Raw genomic sequence first — 19,133 nt, 5'->3', positions numbered from 1 at the left:
AAGAGAAGCGTTTATCTTTAACGTTACCTAAGAAGAAGAACAATGGAAGACGCTGGTGATGGTCAACTCGGATCTTTTTAAGGATTCGGGTTAATCTGAGTCACTCACTTATATGATCCGGGTTGTGCGAGTCACTTGAGTCACTTGAATCACTTGGTCAAAATCTCCCAGTTCCAATCGCTAATACTAATGCAACCAAGCAACTCAGATCAAGCATACGAGTCTACGACTCCTCTGCTCGCAAAAAAGGGCTCATGTTAACTGAGGAACTTGTAAAAAAACATGCATGTCCGTGGTAACATTATCAATAACATAATTGTAAAAGTTCGGTGTGTGTGTTTAGTTTCATTTCATAACGACAAATATATCAACACCACGTTTAAAAGATGTGAGGATTTGTTGAACATGATCTTGTGAGTGAGTCCCAGACAGAGCCGCTCGCCCGCTCCTGCACGGGTCCTGTGAGTGAACCAGTCACGTCACTCTGAGTGACTCAGTCAACAAGAGGAGCCGTGTACGTCCGTCGGTGGCGGATCTTTACAGCAGCACTGCTGCAACAGTCCTCGTATTTAAAATTTTTAAATATTTGCAGCTTCTACCCAAAACATTGTGCCAGTCAAATATTGCAACAGATAGCCTACATGGGTTAATAACACGAGCAAGGTCGTCAGATTCAAGCTCTATGAGTTGAGTCACTCTCTGTGTGAATCCCGAGCCGCCGACTCATTGTCGCACGCACGCATCCCTTTGTACTCGGAGCTGCAGAAAATTACGAGTGAGCTTTTGGCTCACTCGGTACCCCCAGTCGACATTTGGTGATGTAAATTAACTCGTTGTTGCACGTTATAGAACATATGGCAGCTTATGTAGAGTTATATGTTGTAATTCTGTTGTAAACATTTGAAGAGCTTTGTGTTTGATCAAATTTTTCATTTTTAAAGCAAAATCTGAGAGGACATAACTGACTCGGGTTAATGGTCACTAAGGACTCATGGTTCTTGAGTCATTTTAGGGATCGGGTTAAATGATCCGAGTTTCGAGTGACTCGCTCATCACTAGAAGACGCAATGGAGAAGGATATATTCCTGAAGAAACTGTAAGTCATTTGTCTTCATTTATATTTGCTATCATGTAATATGTTATGGCTTGTGCAGTTCAGCCTACGCAACCTCAGCAGACTGCCCGCTTCGGATTTAAAAACTTTTGCATTGTTTAGAAACGAGGGCGCGTGATTTCATGTAATGGCAGATTTCATTGATACATGCTGTACAGTGTTAAACACAGTTATTCACTTTCGTATTCTTCATGGCAACTTTGAGTAATGCTGCACTGCTGTATCTTTTAAGTGTGTGCTGTAATATGACTCCATGTTTACATGCTTATTTACAAACGAGTAACGTTACGCGTGTGATCACGTAATAGCGGATTTCATTGTTACATGCTGTACAGTGTTAGACACCGTTATTCACTTTCGTATTCTTCATGGCAACTTTGAGTAATGCTGCACTGGGGGATCTGCTGTAATATGATATTTTTTACATGCAACGCATTCCATACATTGCGCTTTACAGGCGACACTGTTTATTATGAGCTCCGCGTTGTTTACACGGAGACGCGAGCTCGCGCACATCCATTTGCGTTTTTAAAGTTCAAACTCGCTTACAGAAATGCGTTTAAAACAGAAGCTAGACGATGAGGGGATGGGCATCTGAAAACAGCTTTTTATAAAACTAATTATTGCAGATGTTTATCTGAGATACTAATTTAGTTTATGATAGTTTATCTGAATGTAGTGCTATCATTTACCCATCAGTTATGTATGTAAGGGTATTTCTGTGGACAATTTATGCTGACAGCTGTTCATAACTCTCTTACAGGTCTGCATCCCTCTCATCAGTACAAAACTATGAAGTGGAAAAACATATTCACACTCTTTGGACATAAAGTTGTATGGTAACATGAGCCACATGAAGTTTACAGCTCTGTTGTTTATCAGTTTCTTATACAAGTTAAGTTTTTTAATAGGGTTTGTTTCCAAATAAACTGAAAATGTCCTACTAACCTTCATTTCTATTTTTATTTTATTGTTAACTTCTTAATAAACCTTAAACAAACATGTACATTTATCCTCACATTCTTTACTGTAGTTCCCTCCTGCCTCATTATGCAGCTCATTATGCAGCTCATTATGCGAGCCTTTGTTTGCTAGCTGTCAATCAATCCTTCTCGCATACTGCCACTCTAAACAAAAAGTGTCTTACAATTTCTAAATCAATATATTGGTTTATGTGAATCAGTAGGCAGAATGATTTTCACATAATTTTAAAGAAAAAACTCTAGGCTACTAGATTCTGTTTAGGAAAGTCTTGTTAAAACATGTTTAGTATGGGTTTTGTGAACTTATATCAGTGACTTAAAATTTTTGCTTTTTTTAAAACCATGCATAAACCTTTTTCTCTGAAAAATACAAACATGTACATACATGTAGCTCATATAATAGTTTAGGCCAGTTTGTGCTGAACACAGTGGTATGAGACACTTGCCATTATTATGTTTTAAAGCAACTGAAAAAAGACCAAATGTAAGAGCATGTCAGAACCTCTGACAGTGTCCCAAAATGGTCGGACCCCAGAGGGTTAAAACCAATTTCGAGCAGCAAGAATTGCTTATATTGCCAAAAACCTGCAGCAATCGGACAAGCAAAAGCTCGTACATCTGCTCAGACCCTGACGAGACAGGCATATTCTAACACAACGGCTGCAGGTAAAGGTCTGGTCCAGGATAGGTGCTGAGGGGGCACAATTTTTTCTTCTTCTCCTTTTGTCCTCCATACTGGCCCTGCAGGCATCTTTAAAGAAGGCCTGATGGACTGTGTGCCACCAGGAGTTGCGATCAGCTACTTGTGTTGCCCACTGATGGTGATTGATGCGGCAAGCGGTGAGGGACTTCTTCAGAGAGTCTTTGTGTCACTTTTGTGGTGCCCCGATACTATGGTGGCCAGAGGAAAGTTCCCTGTACAGTACAATCTTAGGTAGGTGATGGTTCTCCATCTTGGACTTCAGTGTTGGCAACAAAATCACTCCAGTGGATGTTGAGAATTGTGCGGAGGCAGTGCTGATGGAAACGTTCGAAAAGTCTCATGTGAAATCGGTACGTGACCCAGGACTCAGCGCCATACAGGAGGGTGGTCAGTATAACAGCTTTGTATACACTGATCTTTGTGTCTTTTTTGAGGTTGTTATTGTTCCAGACACACCCATATAGTCTGCTGAATGCACTGTTTGCCTTGGCCAGCCTGTTGTCAACTTCTTTGTCAATCTTGGCATCAGACAAGATTACGCACGTTTTGTTTGTTTGAATTGAGATGCTTGGTAGTTGATAAACTTCTTTTTTGCGGGCTGGTACAGGACTGCAGTCTTTATCAGATTGACTTCAAGGCCAAAGATCTGAGAAGTTTTGGTTACACTTTATTTTACGACCCGCAAAGTACCGCGTAATTAAACCGAATTTACAGCATACCTATTTGTAACAACAGGGTACCTCTACAGTACGTACTTGTAGGTATAAGGGAACAATATTTTATCAAAACTTCATGGCCCAGTAATCTGGGACGGTGACAGCAAGGTGCTGGTCTGAAAACGAGGTGTGTTCAGGCACATTGTTGGTGCATTGCTATTTTGAGGCAACTAATAGACTATGCCATTGACCAACTAAAACCTGTTCTAAAGTCTAAAGTCAATTGGGAAATATTGTTGTTATTAAAAAGAACGCATTAGTAATATGCGTTTATAAATGAGATGACAACACACGTTTGTTTATTACACACATGGACAGCACACAAACGTTTTTAAATATAAACACTATGGGGTTTCCCAGACAGGGATTAGACTAGTTCTAGACTAAAATAAATTTAAGAGCCTGTAACGTGGGCTGCTTACACAAAGCGAGAGAGATGAGAATCCATGTGCAAGAAGGTTTATTAAAATCCACAAAGGGAAAGGCAAACAAATCCAACAAGGGCAATCCAAAAGGGTAATCCAAATAACAGGTGTAGGTCGAAATCCAAAACATCTAAAACAAGAACAGGTATGTAAAACAGACTATGAACTGAAACAGGAATACTTAAACAGACTATGAACAGGTAACATAACATGATTTCAAAATAAAAGACCAGAGACATGACTTCAAAATAAAAGACCTAACAACAGAATACAAACAGAACACAAGACAAAACCCTTACAGAACCCCCCCCACTCTAAAGAGTGACTCCTGGAGGCCAACAAACAGAACACAAAACAAAAACATTATACAGAGTCCATGGGTGTGTGGGTGGGTGGTTGGGCGATTCAGGACCTTGTGGCAGGGTAGGTCAAGAGGACAGAGGCGGTCCTGGGTCATGTGGCCAGGACGGTCCAGGGTCATGGGGCAGGCATGGACCTGGGTCATGGGGCAGGCGTGGACCTTTGAACACCTCGGCTTCCTCCTCGGTGTCCTCTGCCTCCTTCATTTGTCTGGTTACTACCCCCAAAAAAAACTTGGGGGAGCTTCTGCCGACCAGAGTACCGGAGACATAGGACACCAGGGTGGTGCTGGAAGCGCTTTAGACCTGCAGGCAGAGATAGCAGAAAGAGAGGCTGGGCAAAGAGTTCAGAGTCATATACAGTAATTTTGGCAAGGGCAGAGAGTCCATGGAGCTTGGGAGTGACGACATTAGTTGACATACAGGACACAGGGAAATCAGGAATAACCATATCGGCCTCTACATGACACACAGGTACCTCGGAAACAGGAAACTCAGAAACAGGCCTTATGGTTGTGAAGGAAACCTCAGGAAACTTAGGCTCAGCAGACGTGGTTGGGACAATAAGCTCAGGGGACTCAGATTCAGAACTTCTAACTATAACATGAAGCGCAGGTGACTCATGTGTAGCAGTCGACTCAGGTGAATCAGACTCAGGTGAAACAGACGACTCAGGTGAATCAGATGACTCAGGTGAAACAGGCAACTCAGGTTAACCAGGCGACTCAGGTGAACCAGGCGAAACAGGTGATTCAGGTGAACCAGGCGAAACAGGTGACTCAGGTGAACCAGGTGAAACAGGCGAGTCAGGAACCTGGCGACTCAGCTGAACCAGGCGGTTCAGGTAAACCAGGTGATTCAGGCGGTTCAGGTAAGCCAGGTGGTTCAGGTAAGCCAGGTGGTTCAGGTAACCCAGGCGATTCACTTTTGACGGGATGTGCAGGAGGCTCTGGTTCAGACCTTCTAGTCATGGTAGCAAGTGCAGGAGACACAGGTTCGAACCTTCTAGCCATGACAGGAGCGGCATCAGATGATTCAGACACAAGGGCTTGAGGAACACAGGAAACAAAAGAGCAGAAAGCAGACCACACGCACCACAGGGCCATGGCAAATGCAGGAAACACAGAGTTCACAGGACATACCTCATTTGCCGTAGGAACCACAGAACAGGATGAAACTTGACTTGAGATCCTGGACCTCCGTACTGACACCATCTGGGTATCCAGTAGACTTGATCTCACTCGTTGGGTTAAGGGGTGAACTGGAGAGCTAGGTGAGGCAGCCATTTTGTGCAGTGGCTTGGGTGTGACAGTCATCTTGGGAATAGAGTGCAGGCTTGAGTGCAGGTATGAAGCCCATCTTTATAGCAGGTGCAGGGGTAACAATAGCCTTCTTGAAGACAGGTGTGGCCGTGGCAATGGCTCTTTGGATAACAGGTAATGGATAATCAGGAATGTTGGTAGCCTTCTTAAAAACAGGTGCATGTAACATGACAGCCATCTTGGTAATGAATGCATGGAATGCAGCTGAAAAACATACAATACTTCGTAGAGTGATATGAGTTTGAACCAGTTTTATAGTAACAAACAGGAAGTGGAATGTGAAGCATGGTTTCAAAATAAAAGACCAAAGACATGACTTCAAAATAAAAGACCTAACAAAAGAATACAAACAGAACATAAGGCAAAACCCTTACAGAGCTGTCCAAACTGAAAACTTGCACTGACATATCTTAACATACATCTGTGCCCTTCGTTTTGCCTCAAAATGCACACAAGTAATGTTTTTAGTAAGGCATGTTTGGTAAAACTAGTTATATTTTTTCTAATTAAACTAAGGCCTAGTCGTTGCTTAAGCTAATCTCTGTCCGGGAAACCTCTAAAAGGATTAACAAGATTATTATTGAGTCTCTTAGAAAATAATTGAGCACCGGCTACAAGACGTTAGAAGGCGTAAAGTTCGCCTGTAGCCTAGTAAGTAATTTAATGTTTTGCTTTAAACCATTGGTTCTAAGTGTTGTACTAGGTAGTGGTACACGGGGGAATTTAATGTAAATTCATGAGTTCGCCAGCCTATTGATGCCAAGTTCCAGGCAACATGTAATCCATGTCTTTCCAACCTTCTACCCATGAAAGTGCACTGGAACGGCAATCAAACCCGTGACTTCCCACCCGTGAACTTATACTAGATTGATGTACTCCCAGTTCCGAGTCTTGGTTTTGAAATTGTGATTACAGGCACAAAAACCTGTCTGGAACACTTCAGAAAGTCTTAATTAACTTAATTAAATGGTAAACGAACTTGGTTTGCTATCCTGGAAAGGAGCTCAAACCTACATTTAAAACTTCATTTAATGTTAAAACTAGGGCTGTCAGCGTAAACGCATGCAATGAATTTTTTTTTAAGTAACGCATTAAAATCAGTGAGTCAGACTACCAGCACTGTGGACGGGCTTGATCCACAGGCATAAGGTTTGTTTTTAGTGCTGTGAGGACCTTGTAACAATGGTCCGCGAACGTTAGGCTACTCTGCTCTGGCAGAACTTTGTCATCAACAATATGTGCTAAGCATCAAGACAAACACACAAGCACGTGCGTGGATCTGGTTGGCCTGCGTGTGTATGCATATTATAGTATCTACTTTAAATTCAGGGAGCAAAGGTTGCTGTGGAGTTTAGTAATCATAATAAATCTGTATTAAATGCTCCCACTAATTATTCTAAAATTTTTGTGTAATAAAACTTTGTTTTTAAACTGTGACTCTCATTGGTTAATTGCACGTTACACCCAAACACACCCATTACTTATTACGAGAATAGGAACAACCCTTTAAGACTGTCCGCTAGCCGCACAAACCATTTTCCGGCGTTAAATTAGCAAAAGTGGATTTGGACACACCCTTATAGACTGTGATTGTTAAAATAGGGTTAACCACTATTCAATGCCATTACAAAGCTAAGAAGAGTCAGGATAATATTGAATATAACCTCATTTGTGTTCAGCTGAAGAAATGAAGTCATATAGACCTGGAATGGCCTGAGTGGGAGTACACTATGAGACATGTTTAATTCTAAGTCTCTCAACAAAAAAAATCCTTAAAAACCTTTCTGCTTATAATATTTTGTTATAATAAATTTATTATAAAGCATGATATGTAATTTAAATTACACTTGTGACATTTACAAAAATAAATTAATTACACTTGATTAATTACACTTGATTTACCTCACTGGTTGCATCATGTGTTTGTTCATTGCCTTTGTGTATAATCATAACAAAAATATGTTGTTGCCAGCCATGCTTTAATTAAACAGTTTGCTACTTGTGTTCACGTTTCCTGAGACACCTTTCAAATTAGCTTGAGGGTAAGTGCAATCCACTGGAGCTTTTGCATCAGCTTGCTTAACAGGTTGCAACAGGTCAAAATTCTTATGCTTTGTGTTTTCGCTTTAGTCACTTCAGTCTGACTGGTCACAAACAACTTCCAAAATTAACAGAAAACTCACAAAGATGGCCAGAACAGTAGCAGAAAGGTTATTTCTGCCCATAGGTATAAATTAGTTTACTTTAACATCAAATGGAGACTTTTGGTTCAGTCTCCTGCTTCCCACACTTGTCTCCTGAGACAACATCTTACACACTCACATTTGTCTCCTCTAAAGTTTCATAGGTGATCTCAATAAGATCAAGCTAGACATGAATTACCTTTAACAAATAACATAATATTTAATTAGATGGCAAAACGTTCTACAGTATATGTTGTAATTTATCTATATGGAGATGTTCAGATGTAATGTGAGAGATGTCTACTCCTATAGAAGATATACTGTAGGCCTGCAAGTTCACAACACTGTGTGACTAATACTGTATGAATTTCTACTGAAAGTTTGTTTTAATAGAATAACAAGGGAGAAAATATTACATTTGGTCATATTGTATTAGAAATCAAGAAAACTACTGCAATTTTATAACAGTCATGATATTTTATTTAGTTTGTGTTTTTCCCATGACATGTTGTTTTGTATTTTGTTCAGGCTTAAACAGGATAATGTAACATTTAGGTGCAAATATGCAGAATAGTAAACCAAAGCTTGATGCTAAAATAGCAAATATCTCTACAGCTACAGTAAATTTTCCAGGTGAACTGACATAGGATGGGATAAATGTGATCCATACAGCACAGAATATGAGCATACTGAATGTGATGAATTTAGCCTCATTGAAGTTATCAGGCAGCGTTCGAGCAAGAAAGGCCAAAATGAAGCAGAGGAGAGCCAGAAGACCAATATAACCCAACACAGCAGAGAAACCTATAGTGGAACCCAGACTGCATTCAAGAATGACCTTATCCTTATAATATTTCATATTTTTAAAGGGAAAAGGAGGAGATATTGTTAGCCAAAGCACACAGATAAGAACTTGTATAAGTGTAAAGGCAAAAACACTGAGTCTCTGTTGTGCAGGCCCAAACCATTTCATGACCTTGCTTCCTGGAAGTGTGGCCTTGAATGCCATTAACACCACTATTGTTTTTCCCAGAACACAGGAGATACAGAGGACAAAAGTGATCCCAAACGCTGTGTGACGCAACATACAGGACCACTCAGTGGGGCGACCAATGAAAGTAAGTGAACAGAGAAAACACAAAGTCAATGAGAAGAGCAACAGGAAGCTCAGCTCTGAGTTGTTGGCTTTTACTATGGGAGTGTTCTTCTTACTGTAAAACAGGATGGCCACCAGTACAGTTATTCCTACTCCAAACAGAGAGAAAAAGACTAACACTATACCCATAACTTCTGTGAATGTCAGAAACTCTACAACCTTTAACACACATTCAGTATTCTCAGTATTAGACCAGTATTCCCCTGGACACTGCTGGCAGTTATTTGAATCTGGAAAGGAAGTTGTGCTGACTATAGTTAGAGACAACAGTATTGTTTTATTATTATTATTATTATTATTATTATTATTTATGAACTCCATTAAGAAACTGCATCCTGAACAAAAAGAGGATAATACAAAAAGAGCAACTAGCAAATTTTCTTTGCATTTTTAAGATGGGCTGAAGTTTACCTGTCTCATTACTGATTTCTCCATCTGCACATGTAATACAGTCATAACAGCAAACAGGTCTTCCTTTCTGTGCGGCCTTCCTAGTGCCTGGAGGACAACTCTCACTGCACACAGACCTGGGCCGCTACATAAAAAATACACATTATACATAGAATTTTTAAAAAGTATGTGTTATTGTTTTCAACCCAGGCTAACTCGCATAATGTACCTCTGCCTACATTTCAGCATCAAATATGTTGCTCCTGTTACATATCGCTGCATCATTCAACGGACTGTCCACTTTAGGTGTATGTTTATTTGTTCTGTTTTGACCTAGGATTTTTAAAAGTTACAAATCAGAGACATACACAAATTAAAACCTGCTCATCTTTGTAAAGTAGATTTGTGCCATATGCATTACACTAAAGCATCCAGATGTATTTGGATCATGCATTGTTGTCCCTTTTGTAAGTCACCACTATGCTTTCTATGCAAATAATGTTCAGTATGTCTGCTTTGTAAACTTGAACGAACCTGCATACAGTAAAACTGAGGGAAAAAAACAAGTGCCTCAGTGCCTTTAGTAGACACTAGAAAGATCCAGCGATGTGTACCAGGAGCTACGTATTTCCGATTATGCAGAAATGTATGCAATTTAATGAGCCTGTGTAGATTTTTTCTAATGTTATGCATCTGGGAAAGGGAAAGAGTTTACCTCCAGTTGTCCTCCAGCCCAGATTATGTTTTCAGGGTTAAGTACAAAGCGCTGGTTAGAGGGCAATGAGGCATCATAGTAACCCACTGCTTTAAACTGGATTGATCCATCTGAGTCCTGCTGCCAGTTCACAACTTCATACTGGGCTACAGCACCACCACTGCTGTCAAACCACACATTATCACCAAATTTTACTGTAAAATTCACATTTTTCAGAGCTTCAACCACCTTAAAAAAGATGGAATATTATCATTAAGTCATTTTATCATGTTATCGTCATAAATGAAATATATATATTTTTTTATTTCTCTACTTATTTGTTTTACCTGCTGTGGTTGTATTGTCAGGCCTTTTTCACAACCTTCTTGCTCTCTGCACTTTAGCAAATTGTGTAGTGCATGAGCCACAGCATACACTGCTTTGTAGACATTACTTGAATATCTATGTTCAGGCACATCTTCATTGTAATTTTTCAGCATAAGTAGATCCTGATAACTGCTGCAGTTTAATATATATTGAGATGAACTCTCAGCTCCATGTAAGCATGGAAAAGATGTGTCCCAGAATGCTTTTATAACATAGTCTGCAAATCCTACTATATCAAGCCTCTTTACTGCAAACCCCAATGACCCTCCAAGCACATGAAAACTCTTTGGTGTGATCAAATTCTTTGCTGTTATCCATGCGTCTACGCCAATCATTTGGAGTCCTGTAATGTTCTGAATATATAGCTGTTCAAGTAGATTGTTCATCTCAAAACTGGTGAGAAATGCAACAATGACTTTTGCAGTGCTTTGTTTTATGATGTTTACCACTTTTTGGAGTTTTTCAGGTTCTGTTCTGTAAAATTTTACAGTGTACTCTACACAAATCCCCTCCTCCTGTGCTGTATTCAGAAATATGGCCATTCCATTATTTCCATAATCATTGTCAGTGTTCACAGCACCAACCCAAGTCCAGCCAAAGTGTTTGACTATGTATGCAAGTGCTCTGCTCTGGTGATAATCACTAGCAATAGTCCTGAAGAATGAAGGGTAATATTTCCTATTACTGAGACACTCACATGTGGCTGAATGACTTATCTGAAAAAGAAAGCACAGGAAATAGTGAAACAGTCATCAATCTGGTATTTGTGTCAAATGTTTTCTGTTATTGCATTTTACCACTGGAATTTTCAAAGGTCCTGTTGTTCTGGCCAAAATCACTGTGGCAGAGGACTCTGACTCCCCTATAATAGCATGTATAGGAGGCTGTTCATTGCATCTGTCTCCTGATGCGAACTCCTGGCCATTCAACAATGCCATTGTTGCATTCATAGAAGACAGTCTTGATCCACATGTATCAAAGATTCTGTAGCCAACTGAAACATTTGGGAGCAATATTTCACTTCTGTTAATCTCCTCAATTGCGAAGATCATGATTTGAGCCATCCGAAAATCTCTTAGATTCACACTGTGAAAACAAAAAACCGAAGGCTACAGTAAATAACACCACACATTTATGTTAAGTTTCTGCCCTAATGCTTTCAGGTTCCCAATGTAACTAACCTGGAGCATGATAGAAGCCGAGGTTTTTCTGTAAACTCAAATGAAGATAATGTTTCTTTACTGTAAATTGAAAAAAGAGCTCCAATAGTTATGTCTCCATCCTTAGACAGCAGTGGAAATTTAGGGGCTCCCATCATTCGGCAAAGTGTGTTTTCCGCCTTTGCGTGAAGTTGATGGAAAAGGAAGAGTGGGTAAATAAAGATAAGCATCCTAAAGATTGAGTTTAGCTGCAGCTTCAACATTGCATCTGACTCAATGCAATACTGGTGTTTTTATAGACAAAGGATGATTGATTAAGAACGTAGGAAGTGATCTCACAGGGCAAAGCATGTGCAAAGACAGGGAACTTTTTTATAGAGTCTAAAACTGCACACTTAGATTTGGATTACCCAGTATCTACTGTATATAAATGTATGTATATAGAGTGTATAAGTATCTATTGAAGTATTTCTATTGGACACGTCTGACATGCTGAGAACAAATGAGCTGTTGATACTTAACATGCATAAAACATTACACATAGGCCCTAAAACTAACTTTTTGCCACATCTGCACATGGTCGATGACTTGAGAAAATTTACTAGCCAAAAATATTTTGTACTGGCCATGAAACAGTTTATTTTATATAGTTATTATCTAAACATATTTAGGTATTACTATGCAATAACATGAACATTATATATTAACATTATTTAACTATGTACATTAGTTAACCTGAAGAGACAATAAATAAAACTTCCACAGGATTTATTAATCTTGGTACATTTTAATTAACATTAACCTAAACATTTTCAACTTCAAACATTATTTGCTGCCCATCACTGGTCAACTGGCAATAGACACTGTTTCATAAACTTGCCAGAAGTGATGAAGTACTCGAGTCTCGATTTCTGCTTTCTCAGACTCGTCTCGGACTTGTTCCTTCAAAGACTCGGTCTTGACTCTGTCTCGGACCACAGTGGGAGGAGAAGGACTCGTAATTTCAGACCGAGTCCTCGAGACCAATGCATTTTAACAACAATAATAATAAAATGCAATGTTGACGGGCATTATTTAAAAATGACATCACATGGTGCAATGCAAAGATACTGCCATCAGAGCCGTTTATTTATCTCTAGAAAAATAGGCAGAAAATGATGCATGTGGTAGGGAATTTTTTATGATAGTAAAGTCATAGTCCATATTAAGACGTTAAGACTGCTCCTCTAAACAATTCCCAATCTAGCTTAGTCTGTAGGCCTAACTGTTGATTATAAACTGGGGTGAAATTAAATCATGAATATGAAAACTGACATGTTTTTATGGTCTTGGTCTCGACTCCTAAAGGACCCGGTCTCGACTGTATTTGAAAACCAACGGACTCAGTCTCAACACTTCAAAGACTCGGTTTTGACTCGGACTCGGCCGACCATTTCATACTCACCAGCGCTGTTTTTATTTTTTATTTGTACAGGGACAACGCACAACAACAATGTTGTGCCAGAGTTAGCTATAGAGCTTATTTGCATCTGCAGTCCCTGGGCAAGATGTTGTTACAGAATTACAATATTAAATGACAAACAATAAATTACATAAAACACATACAATATCACATCATACTACATTAAAATACATTATACTAAATTTTACTTGCATTTGGTGCTTGGCAAGTGTTACACTGAGATACACACATTATACATGCTGAGAGTTAACATACTGTAAATATGCATAGTACAATCAGTAATATTAAAAAATCTATTAAGACATGCCAAAACTGTTCAATTAAGGCAAATAATTGCACTTAATTATCAATTTACATGCACATTATATTTAAATTGTATATATTTTGATTCACTTGATCATAGTTTGTGTATAAAATGTATGAGGACTAGTTTATTCACATCATCTTTTACACATGTGAAACATCTTTGCACATCAGTGCCTGTTTTTGGTGCTTCGGTTGCACAACATGATGTGTTTTAAAAGTGTATCACTTAGATATAAAATGTATTTAAAATTATACTTCCAACATTAAAAGGCCAAACATAAACAATCAAATGATCACGTGACATAAGAGTCAGTTGCATCATGTGTTTGCTCATTGTTTTTGTTATTAAGTTTCATCTCTTCAGATTAAATTAATGTAGCAAGGCTTCCAAATGTGCTTTAATTAAACGTTTTCTTATTTATGTTTCTGGAAACACCTGTCAAATTTGCCTGTGGGCATGTACATGCCACAGGAGCTTTTGCATCAGCCTGTTTTTCAGTCCTTGAGATTTGTTTTTCTGCATCAATCATTTCTGAATCTCCCATCTGTACTGTGAAAAGAATAATTTTTAGAACCGATAATATTTTACAACTGTTAAACAAAAGTAAGGTTAGTTTTTTTCTAATCCTAAATTTTAAAATTTCTTTCATTAATCTAATTTTCATGTTCCTGGTTGTATTGTCAGGCCTTTTTTACAACATTTTTGTTCTGACTGTGTCAAATCCAGTAAGAAACACAACAACCAATTTTGCAAAGCCTGGTTTTATTATGCTTGTCACTTCTGTTAACCTCCTCAGTGACAAAGATCGGACTTGAGCCATTTGAAAATCTTTCATATTTATGGTGTGAAGAAATTAAAGCAGTAACAATAATTAAACAAAACTAGTGTAAGACAGTACACAAATAAATAAACAAACACAGAAAACAGGCGGTAAAGGTCAGGCATATTTGTAATTTCCCATATAGTTCATACTTAAGACTGTAAACATATCAGATGGTGGGGCAGTGGTGGCCGGTGACTTCTTTTTTAAGGGCACACAATGCGAAGCTTGTCACATGTATGTAGCCCGTCATGTGTGTGGCTTGTCATTTCAAAATATGTGTTTGGCGCGTCATGTAAACTTATGTGCATAACGCGTGATGTCAAAATACAAGTATTAGCCTGCTGCAGAGGCTACGAAGGGGTTTATGATAAAAGAGATGCTCGTGTTTGCCAGATGCTTGCTTAATCTCATGTGTAATCAGAGTTTAGTGTTAAGTTTAAGTGTCTTGCGAGTATTTTGTTAACACAAGCTTCTCTTTTATCATAAATCTTTTCGATGCGTGTGCAGCAGGCACATTTTTTGACAAGACGCATAATGCACATGGTTAAAGTGACGCATCGAACACATATTTTGACATAATGAGCAACACACATGACGCTCCAAACACATATTTTTAATTTAACCACCACTTTGGTAGAGAAGTCACAAGCTTCCATTGGGGTATATAATTTTTTTTTTATATTGAATATCTGCGGTGATGTTTCTCATATATACAAAGTGCAGTATAACAGGCTTTTTATGACAAATAATGACAAACTATTCATATCCAGCGTTTTAACAAGTTCATATTACCCAATATATTCTGAAGTGTAAAATCATTATGGTGTATTTAGTGTAAATTTGCTTTGTTTAATGTTTGTCTATGTCTAATAAAGTACAAAATCCGAGGTCTTACTTTATTAAGAAAAAACAAAGCTATTAATGATTATTCACAATTAATGAGGGTGACACTCTACTATAAGGTTGCATTTGTTAGTTAACATCTCAATAGGGTTTTGATGATGTTTTTCCCATCAAATGTTGCTTTGTATTTTGTTCAGGCTTAAACAGGATTATGTAACATTTAGGTACGAATATGCAGAATAGTAAACCAAAGCTTGATGCTAAAATGGCAAAAATCTCCACAGCTACAGTAAATTTTCCAGGAGAGCTGACATAAGATGGGATAAATGTGATCCATACAGCACAGAATATGAGCATACTGAATGTGATGAATTTAGCTTCATTGAAGTTATCAGGCAGCGTCCGAGCCAGAAAAGCCAGAATGAAGCATAAGACAGCCAGGAAGCCAATATAACCCAACACAGCAGAGAAACCTATAGTAGAACCCAGACTGCATTCAAGAATGATCTTCTCCTTATAATATTTCATATTTTTATAGGGAAAAGGAGGAGATATTGTTAGCCAAAGCACACAGATAAGAACTTGTATAAGTGTAAAAGCAAAAACACTGAGTCTCTGTTGTGCAGGCCCAAACCATTTCATGACATTACTTCCTGGAAGTGTGGCCTTGAATGCCATTAACACCACTATTGTTTTCCCCAGAACACAGGAGATACAGAGGACAAAAGTGATCCCAAACGCTGTGTGACGCAACATACAGGACCACTCAGTGGGGCGACCAATGAAAGTAAGTGAACAGAGAAAACACAAAGTCAGCGAGAAGAGCAACAGGAAGCTCAGCTCTGAGTTGTTGGCTTTTACTATGGGAGTGTCCTTCTTACTGTGAAACAGAATGACCAAGACCAAAGTTAATCCTACTCCAAACAGAGAGAAAAAGACTAACACTATACCCATAACTTCTGTGAATGACAGAAACTCTACAGCCTTTAACACACATTCAGTGTTCTCAGTATTAGACCAGTATTCCCCTGGACACTGCTGGCAGTTATTTGAATCTGGAAAGGAAGTTGTGATCACTGTAGTTAGAGACAAAAAGAAAAATATTTTAATTATGAACTCTTTGAAAATAAAACTGCATCTTGAACAGAAGGAGGAGAACACAGAAAATGCAGCTTGCCAGTTTTCTTTGGATTTTTAAGATGGTCTGAAGTTTACCTGTCTCATTACTGATTTCTCCATCTGCACATGTAATACAGTCATAACAGCAGACAGGTCTTCCTTTCTGTGCGGCCTTCCTAGTGCCTGGAGGACAACTCTCACTGCACACAGATTTTGGCTTCTGGAAAACATATTAAATACTAAAAAGACTGAAATCTACTATTGAGAACATGGTGTTGTATATTGTATTAAAATTATCAAAATGTGCAACTGGAGTGCAGATTAGTATTGAGAATCTCAAAAACTCCCTGTAACACACTCTGTCATTTTTCACTTGACCAAACTGAAAATCACTCTTAATTTTTCATAATTACTACTTTCAATTTAAATATAATTATATCCTCACACAATAATTAGGGAGCATCTAGTAGTTTATGGGGTGGTTTCCCGTACAGGAATTAGCTTAACCCAGGACTAGGCCTTAGATTAATTAGGAAACAAACATGCCTTACTAAAAACATTACTTGTGTGTATTTTGAGGCAAAAGAAAGGGCACTGATGCATTTTAAGATATGTCAGTGCAAGTTGTTTTCGGTTTGGACAGCTCTTACATTTATTTTAGTCTAGGACTAGTCTAATCACTGTCCGGGAAACTGCCCCCATAACTTAACTATAAATTCTGTTGTTTTTAACCCAATGCTGGGTAAATATTGGACATAACACATGTTGGCTTATACAAATAAACCTATACTAAGATGATGTTGTTAACCCAACCATGAGTTGAAACAACCCAACTTAGGTATATTTATTAAACATACATGTGCTCTGTCTAATATTTACCCAGCATTGGGTTAAAAATAACCCAGCAGAATTTAGATTGTTGGACAACAGGATATAGTCATTTACCTTCAGTTGTCCCCCAGCCCAGATTATGTTTTCAGGGTTAAGTACAAAGCGCTGGTTAGGGGGCAATGAGGCATCATAGTAACCCACTGCTTTAAACTGGATTGATCCATCTGAGTCCTGCTGCCAGTTCACAACTTCATAAGGGGCTACAGCAGCACCAGTGCTGTCAAACCAAACATTATCTCCAAACTTTACGGTAAAATTGACCTTTTTAAGGGCCTCGACGACCTGACAGAAAAATCATTTTACCAGTCATTAATGCATAAGCATACATAAGCATTCAGTTTCTCTCTTTTTTTTACCTGCTGTGGTTGTATTGTCAAGCCTTTCTCACAACCTTCTTGTTCTTTGCACTTCAGCAGACTGTGTAGTGCATGAGCCACAGCATACACTGCTTTGTAGACGTTGCTTGCAAATCTTTGTTCTGGTACATCTTCATTGTAATGTTTTAGCACAAGTAAATCTTGATATGTGCTGCAATTAAATTCATCTTTAGATGAAATGGTATCTCTATGAGAGCATGGGAAAGCTGTGTCCCAAAATGATCTTAAAACATAATCTGAAAAACCTTCAACACTAATTTTTCTCACTGCAAACCCCAGTGATCCTCTTAGCACACGAAAACTATTTGGTGCGATCAAACTCTTTGCTGTTATCCATGCCTCCACGCCAATCATTTGGAGGCCTGTAATGTTCTGAATATATAGCTGTTCAGTTAGTAGTCCCATCTCAAAAACTGAAATAAATGCAACAATCACTTTAGCTGTGCCTTGTTTTATTCTGTTAACCACTTTTAGGAGTTTTTCAGGCTCTGTTCTGTAAAATTTCTCAGAGTACTCTACACAAATCCCCTCCTCCTGTGCTGTATTCAGAAATATGGCCATTCCACTGTTTCCATAATCATTGTCACTGTTCACAGCTCCAACCCAAGTCCAGCCAAAGTGTTTGACTATGTATGCAAGAGCTCTGCTCTGGTGATAATCACTAGCAACAGTCCGGAAGAATGAAGGGTAATCTCTCCTATTACTGAGACACTCACATGTGGCTGAGTGACTTACCTAAAAAAAGCACAAAAAAACAATGAAACAGTCATCAGGCTTGAAATTGTGTCAATCATTTACTGTTATTGTCTCTTACCACTGGAATTTTAAAAGGTCCCGTAGTTCTGGACAAAATCACTGTGGCTGAGGACTCTGTTTCCCCTATAATGGCATGTATAGGAGACTGACCATTGCATCTTTCTCCTGCTGCAAACTCCTGACCATTCATTACTGCCATAGTTGCACTCATAGAAGACAGTCTTGAAGCACAAGTGTCAAAGATTTTATAACCAATAGAAACATGTGGGAGCAAATTTCCACTTCTGTTAATTTCCTCGATGGCAAAGATCATGATTTGAGCCAGCCGAAAATCTCTTAGATTCACACTGTGAAAACATGAAACCAGTAGGCTAAATAGCAAACAAATAATTGCACAGAAATTTAAAGAAAAGTTCAATTTTATTTACATTATAAATCATGTAAATCAAGATGTCATGTTGCTATTACAAATTAGTTTGAAATACATTATGTAATCACTATTTTCAATATAACAAACCTGGAGCATGAGAGAAGCTGAGGTTTCTGTGAAAACTCAAATGAAGATAATGTTTCTTTACTGTGGATTGCAAAAAGTCCTCCAATAGTTAGGTCTCCATTCTTAGACAGCAGCGGGTACTTGTGGTCTCCCATCATTTGGCAAAGAGCATTTTCTGCCTTTGCATGAAGATGACAGATAAGCAGAAGTCTGTATAGCAAGATAAGCATCCCAAAAACTGAGATCAACTTCTAATGCAATTGACCTTATACAGTTTTAGCATTTGTTTTATATGCACAATTATCACGCATGAACGATTGTGAATCCAGTCAGAAACCTTATAGGGCAGGACATACTGTATGCAAGGTCAAGCAAGGCTAGAATATATAATAACTCATTCCCCGCCAACCATTTTTTGAAAAGTTGCTCACCAGCATTTTTTTTCACAAAAGTTTCACAAAATGCCT

General features: G+C 38.6%; 2 protein-coding genes across 2 annotated transcripts; both read right to left on the bottom strand.

Annotated features, from left to right (window-relative positions):
- Positions 1-8,283: 8,283 nt before the first annotated feature.
- LOC129419716 (extracellular calcium-sensing receptor-like) lies at positions 8,284-11,822 on the bottom strand. Its single transcript, XM_055174881.2, has 6 exons — positions 11,614-11,822; positions 11,230-11,518; positions 10,393-11,148; positions 10,067-10,294; positions 9,373-9,496; positions 8,284-9,191 (listed from the first exon to the last, which is right to left on the bottom strand). Exons 1-6 carry the CDS (start codon positions 11,820-11,822, stop codon positions 8,284-8,286), a joined length of 2,514 nt encoding a protein of 837 aa, XP_055030856.2.
- A 3,037-nt stretch (positions 11,823-14,859) lies between these two features.
- LOC129419717 (extracellular calcium-sensing receptor-like) lies at positions 14,860-18,896 on the bottom strand. The gene is made up of 6 exons (XM_055174882.2): positions 18,688-18,896; positions 18,229-18,517; positions 17,394-18,149; positions 17,092-17,319; positions 16,243-16,366; positions 14,860-16,082 (listed from the first exon to the last, which is right to left on the bottom strand). Exons 1-6 carry the CDS (start codon positions 18,894-18,896, stop codon positions 15,169-15,171), a joined length of 2,520 nt encoding a protein of 839 aa, XP_055030857.2. The 3' UTR covers positions 14,860-15,168.
- Positions 18,897-19,133: the final 237 nt, after the last annotated feature.

This window comes from Misgurnus anguillicaudatus, chromosome 15 (genome assembly GCF_027580225.2).
Source record: "Misgurnus anguillicaudatus chromosome 15, ASM2758022v2, whole genome shotgun sequence".
In the NCBI taxonomy this organism is placed as follows: domain Eukaryota; kingdom Metazoa; phylum Chordata; class Actinopteri; order Cypriniformes; family Cobitidae; genus Misgurnus; species Misgurnus anguillicaudatus.
The sequence above is the reverse complement of the archived record's forward strand: the minus strand, read 5'-3'. Positions and strand labels throughout refer to the sequence as shown.

Excerpts from the sequence above, each read along its gene's own strand:
- LOC129419716 (XM_055174881.2), bottom strand. The coding sequence starts at position 11,822 with ATGCTTATCTTTATTTACCCACTCTTCCTTTTCCATCAACTTCACGCA. Across the intron at positions 11,149-11,229 it reads GACCTTTGAAAATTCCAGTG|ATAAGTCATTCAGCCACATG; the intron begins GTAAAATGCAAT and ends TTTCTTTTTCAG. Across the intron at positions 9,192-9,372 it reads AGAAATCAGTAATGAGACAG|ATTCAAATAACTGCCAGCAG; the intron begins GTAAACTTCAGC and ends CTTCCTTTCCAG.
- LOC129419717 (XM_055174882.2), bottom strand. The coding sequence starts at position 18,896 with ATGCTTATCTTGCTATACAGACTTCTGCTTATCTGTCATCTTCATGCA. Across the intron at positions 18,518-18,687 it reads CAGCTTCTCTCATGCTCCAG|TGTGAATCTAAGAGATTTTC; the intron begins GTTTGTTATATT and ends ATGTTTTCACAG. Across the intron at positions 16,367-17,091 it reads GGGCTGGGGGACAACTGAAG|AAGCCAAAATCTGTGTGCAG; the intron begins GTAAATGACTAT and ends TATGTTTTCCAG.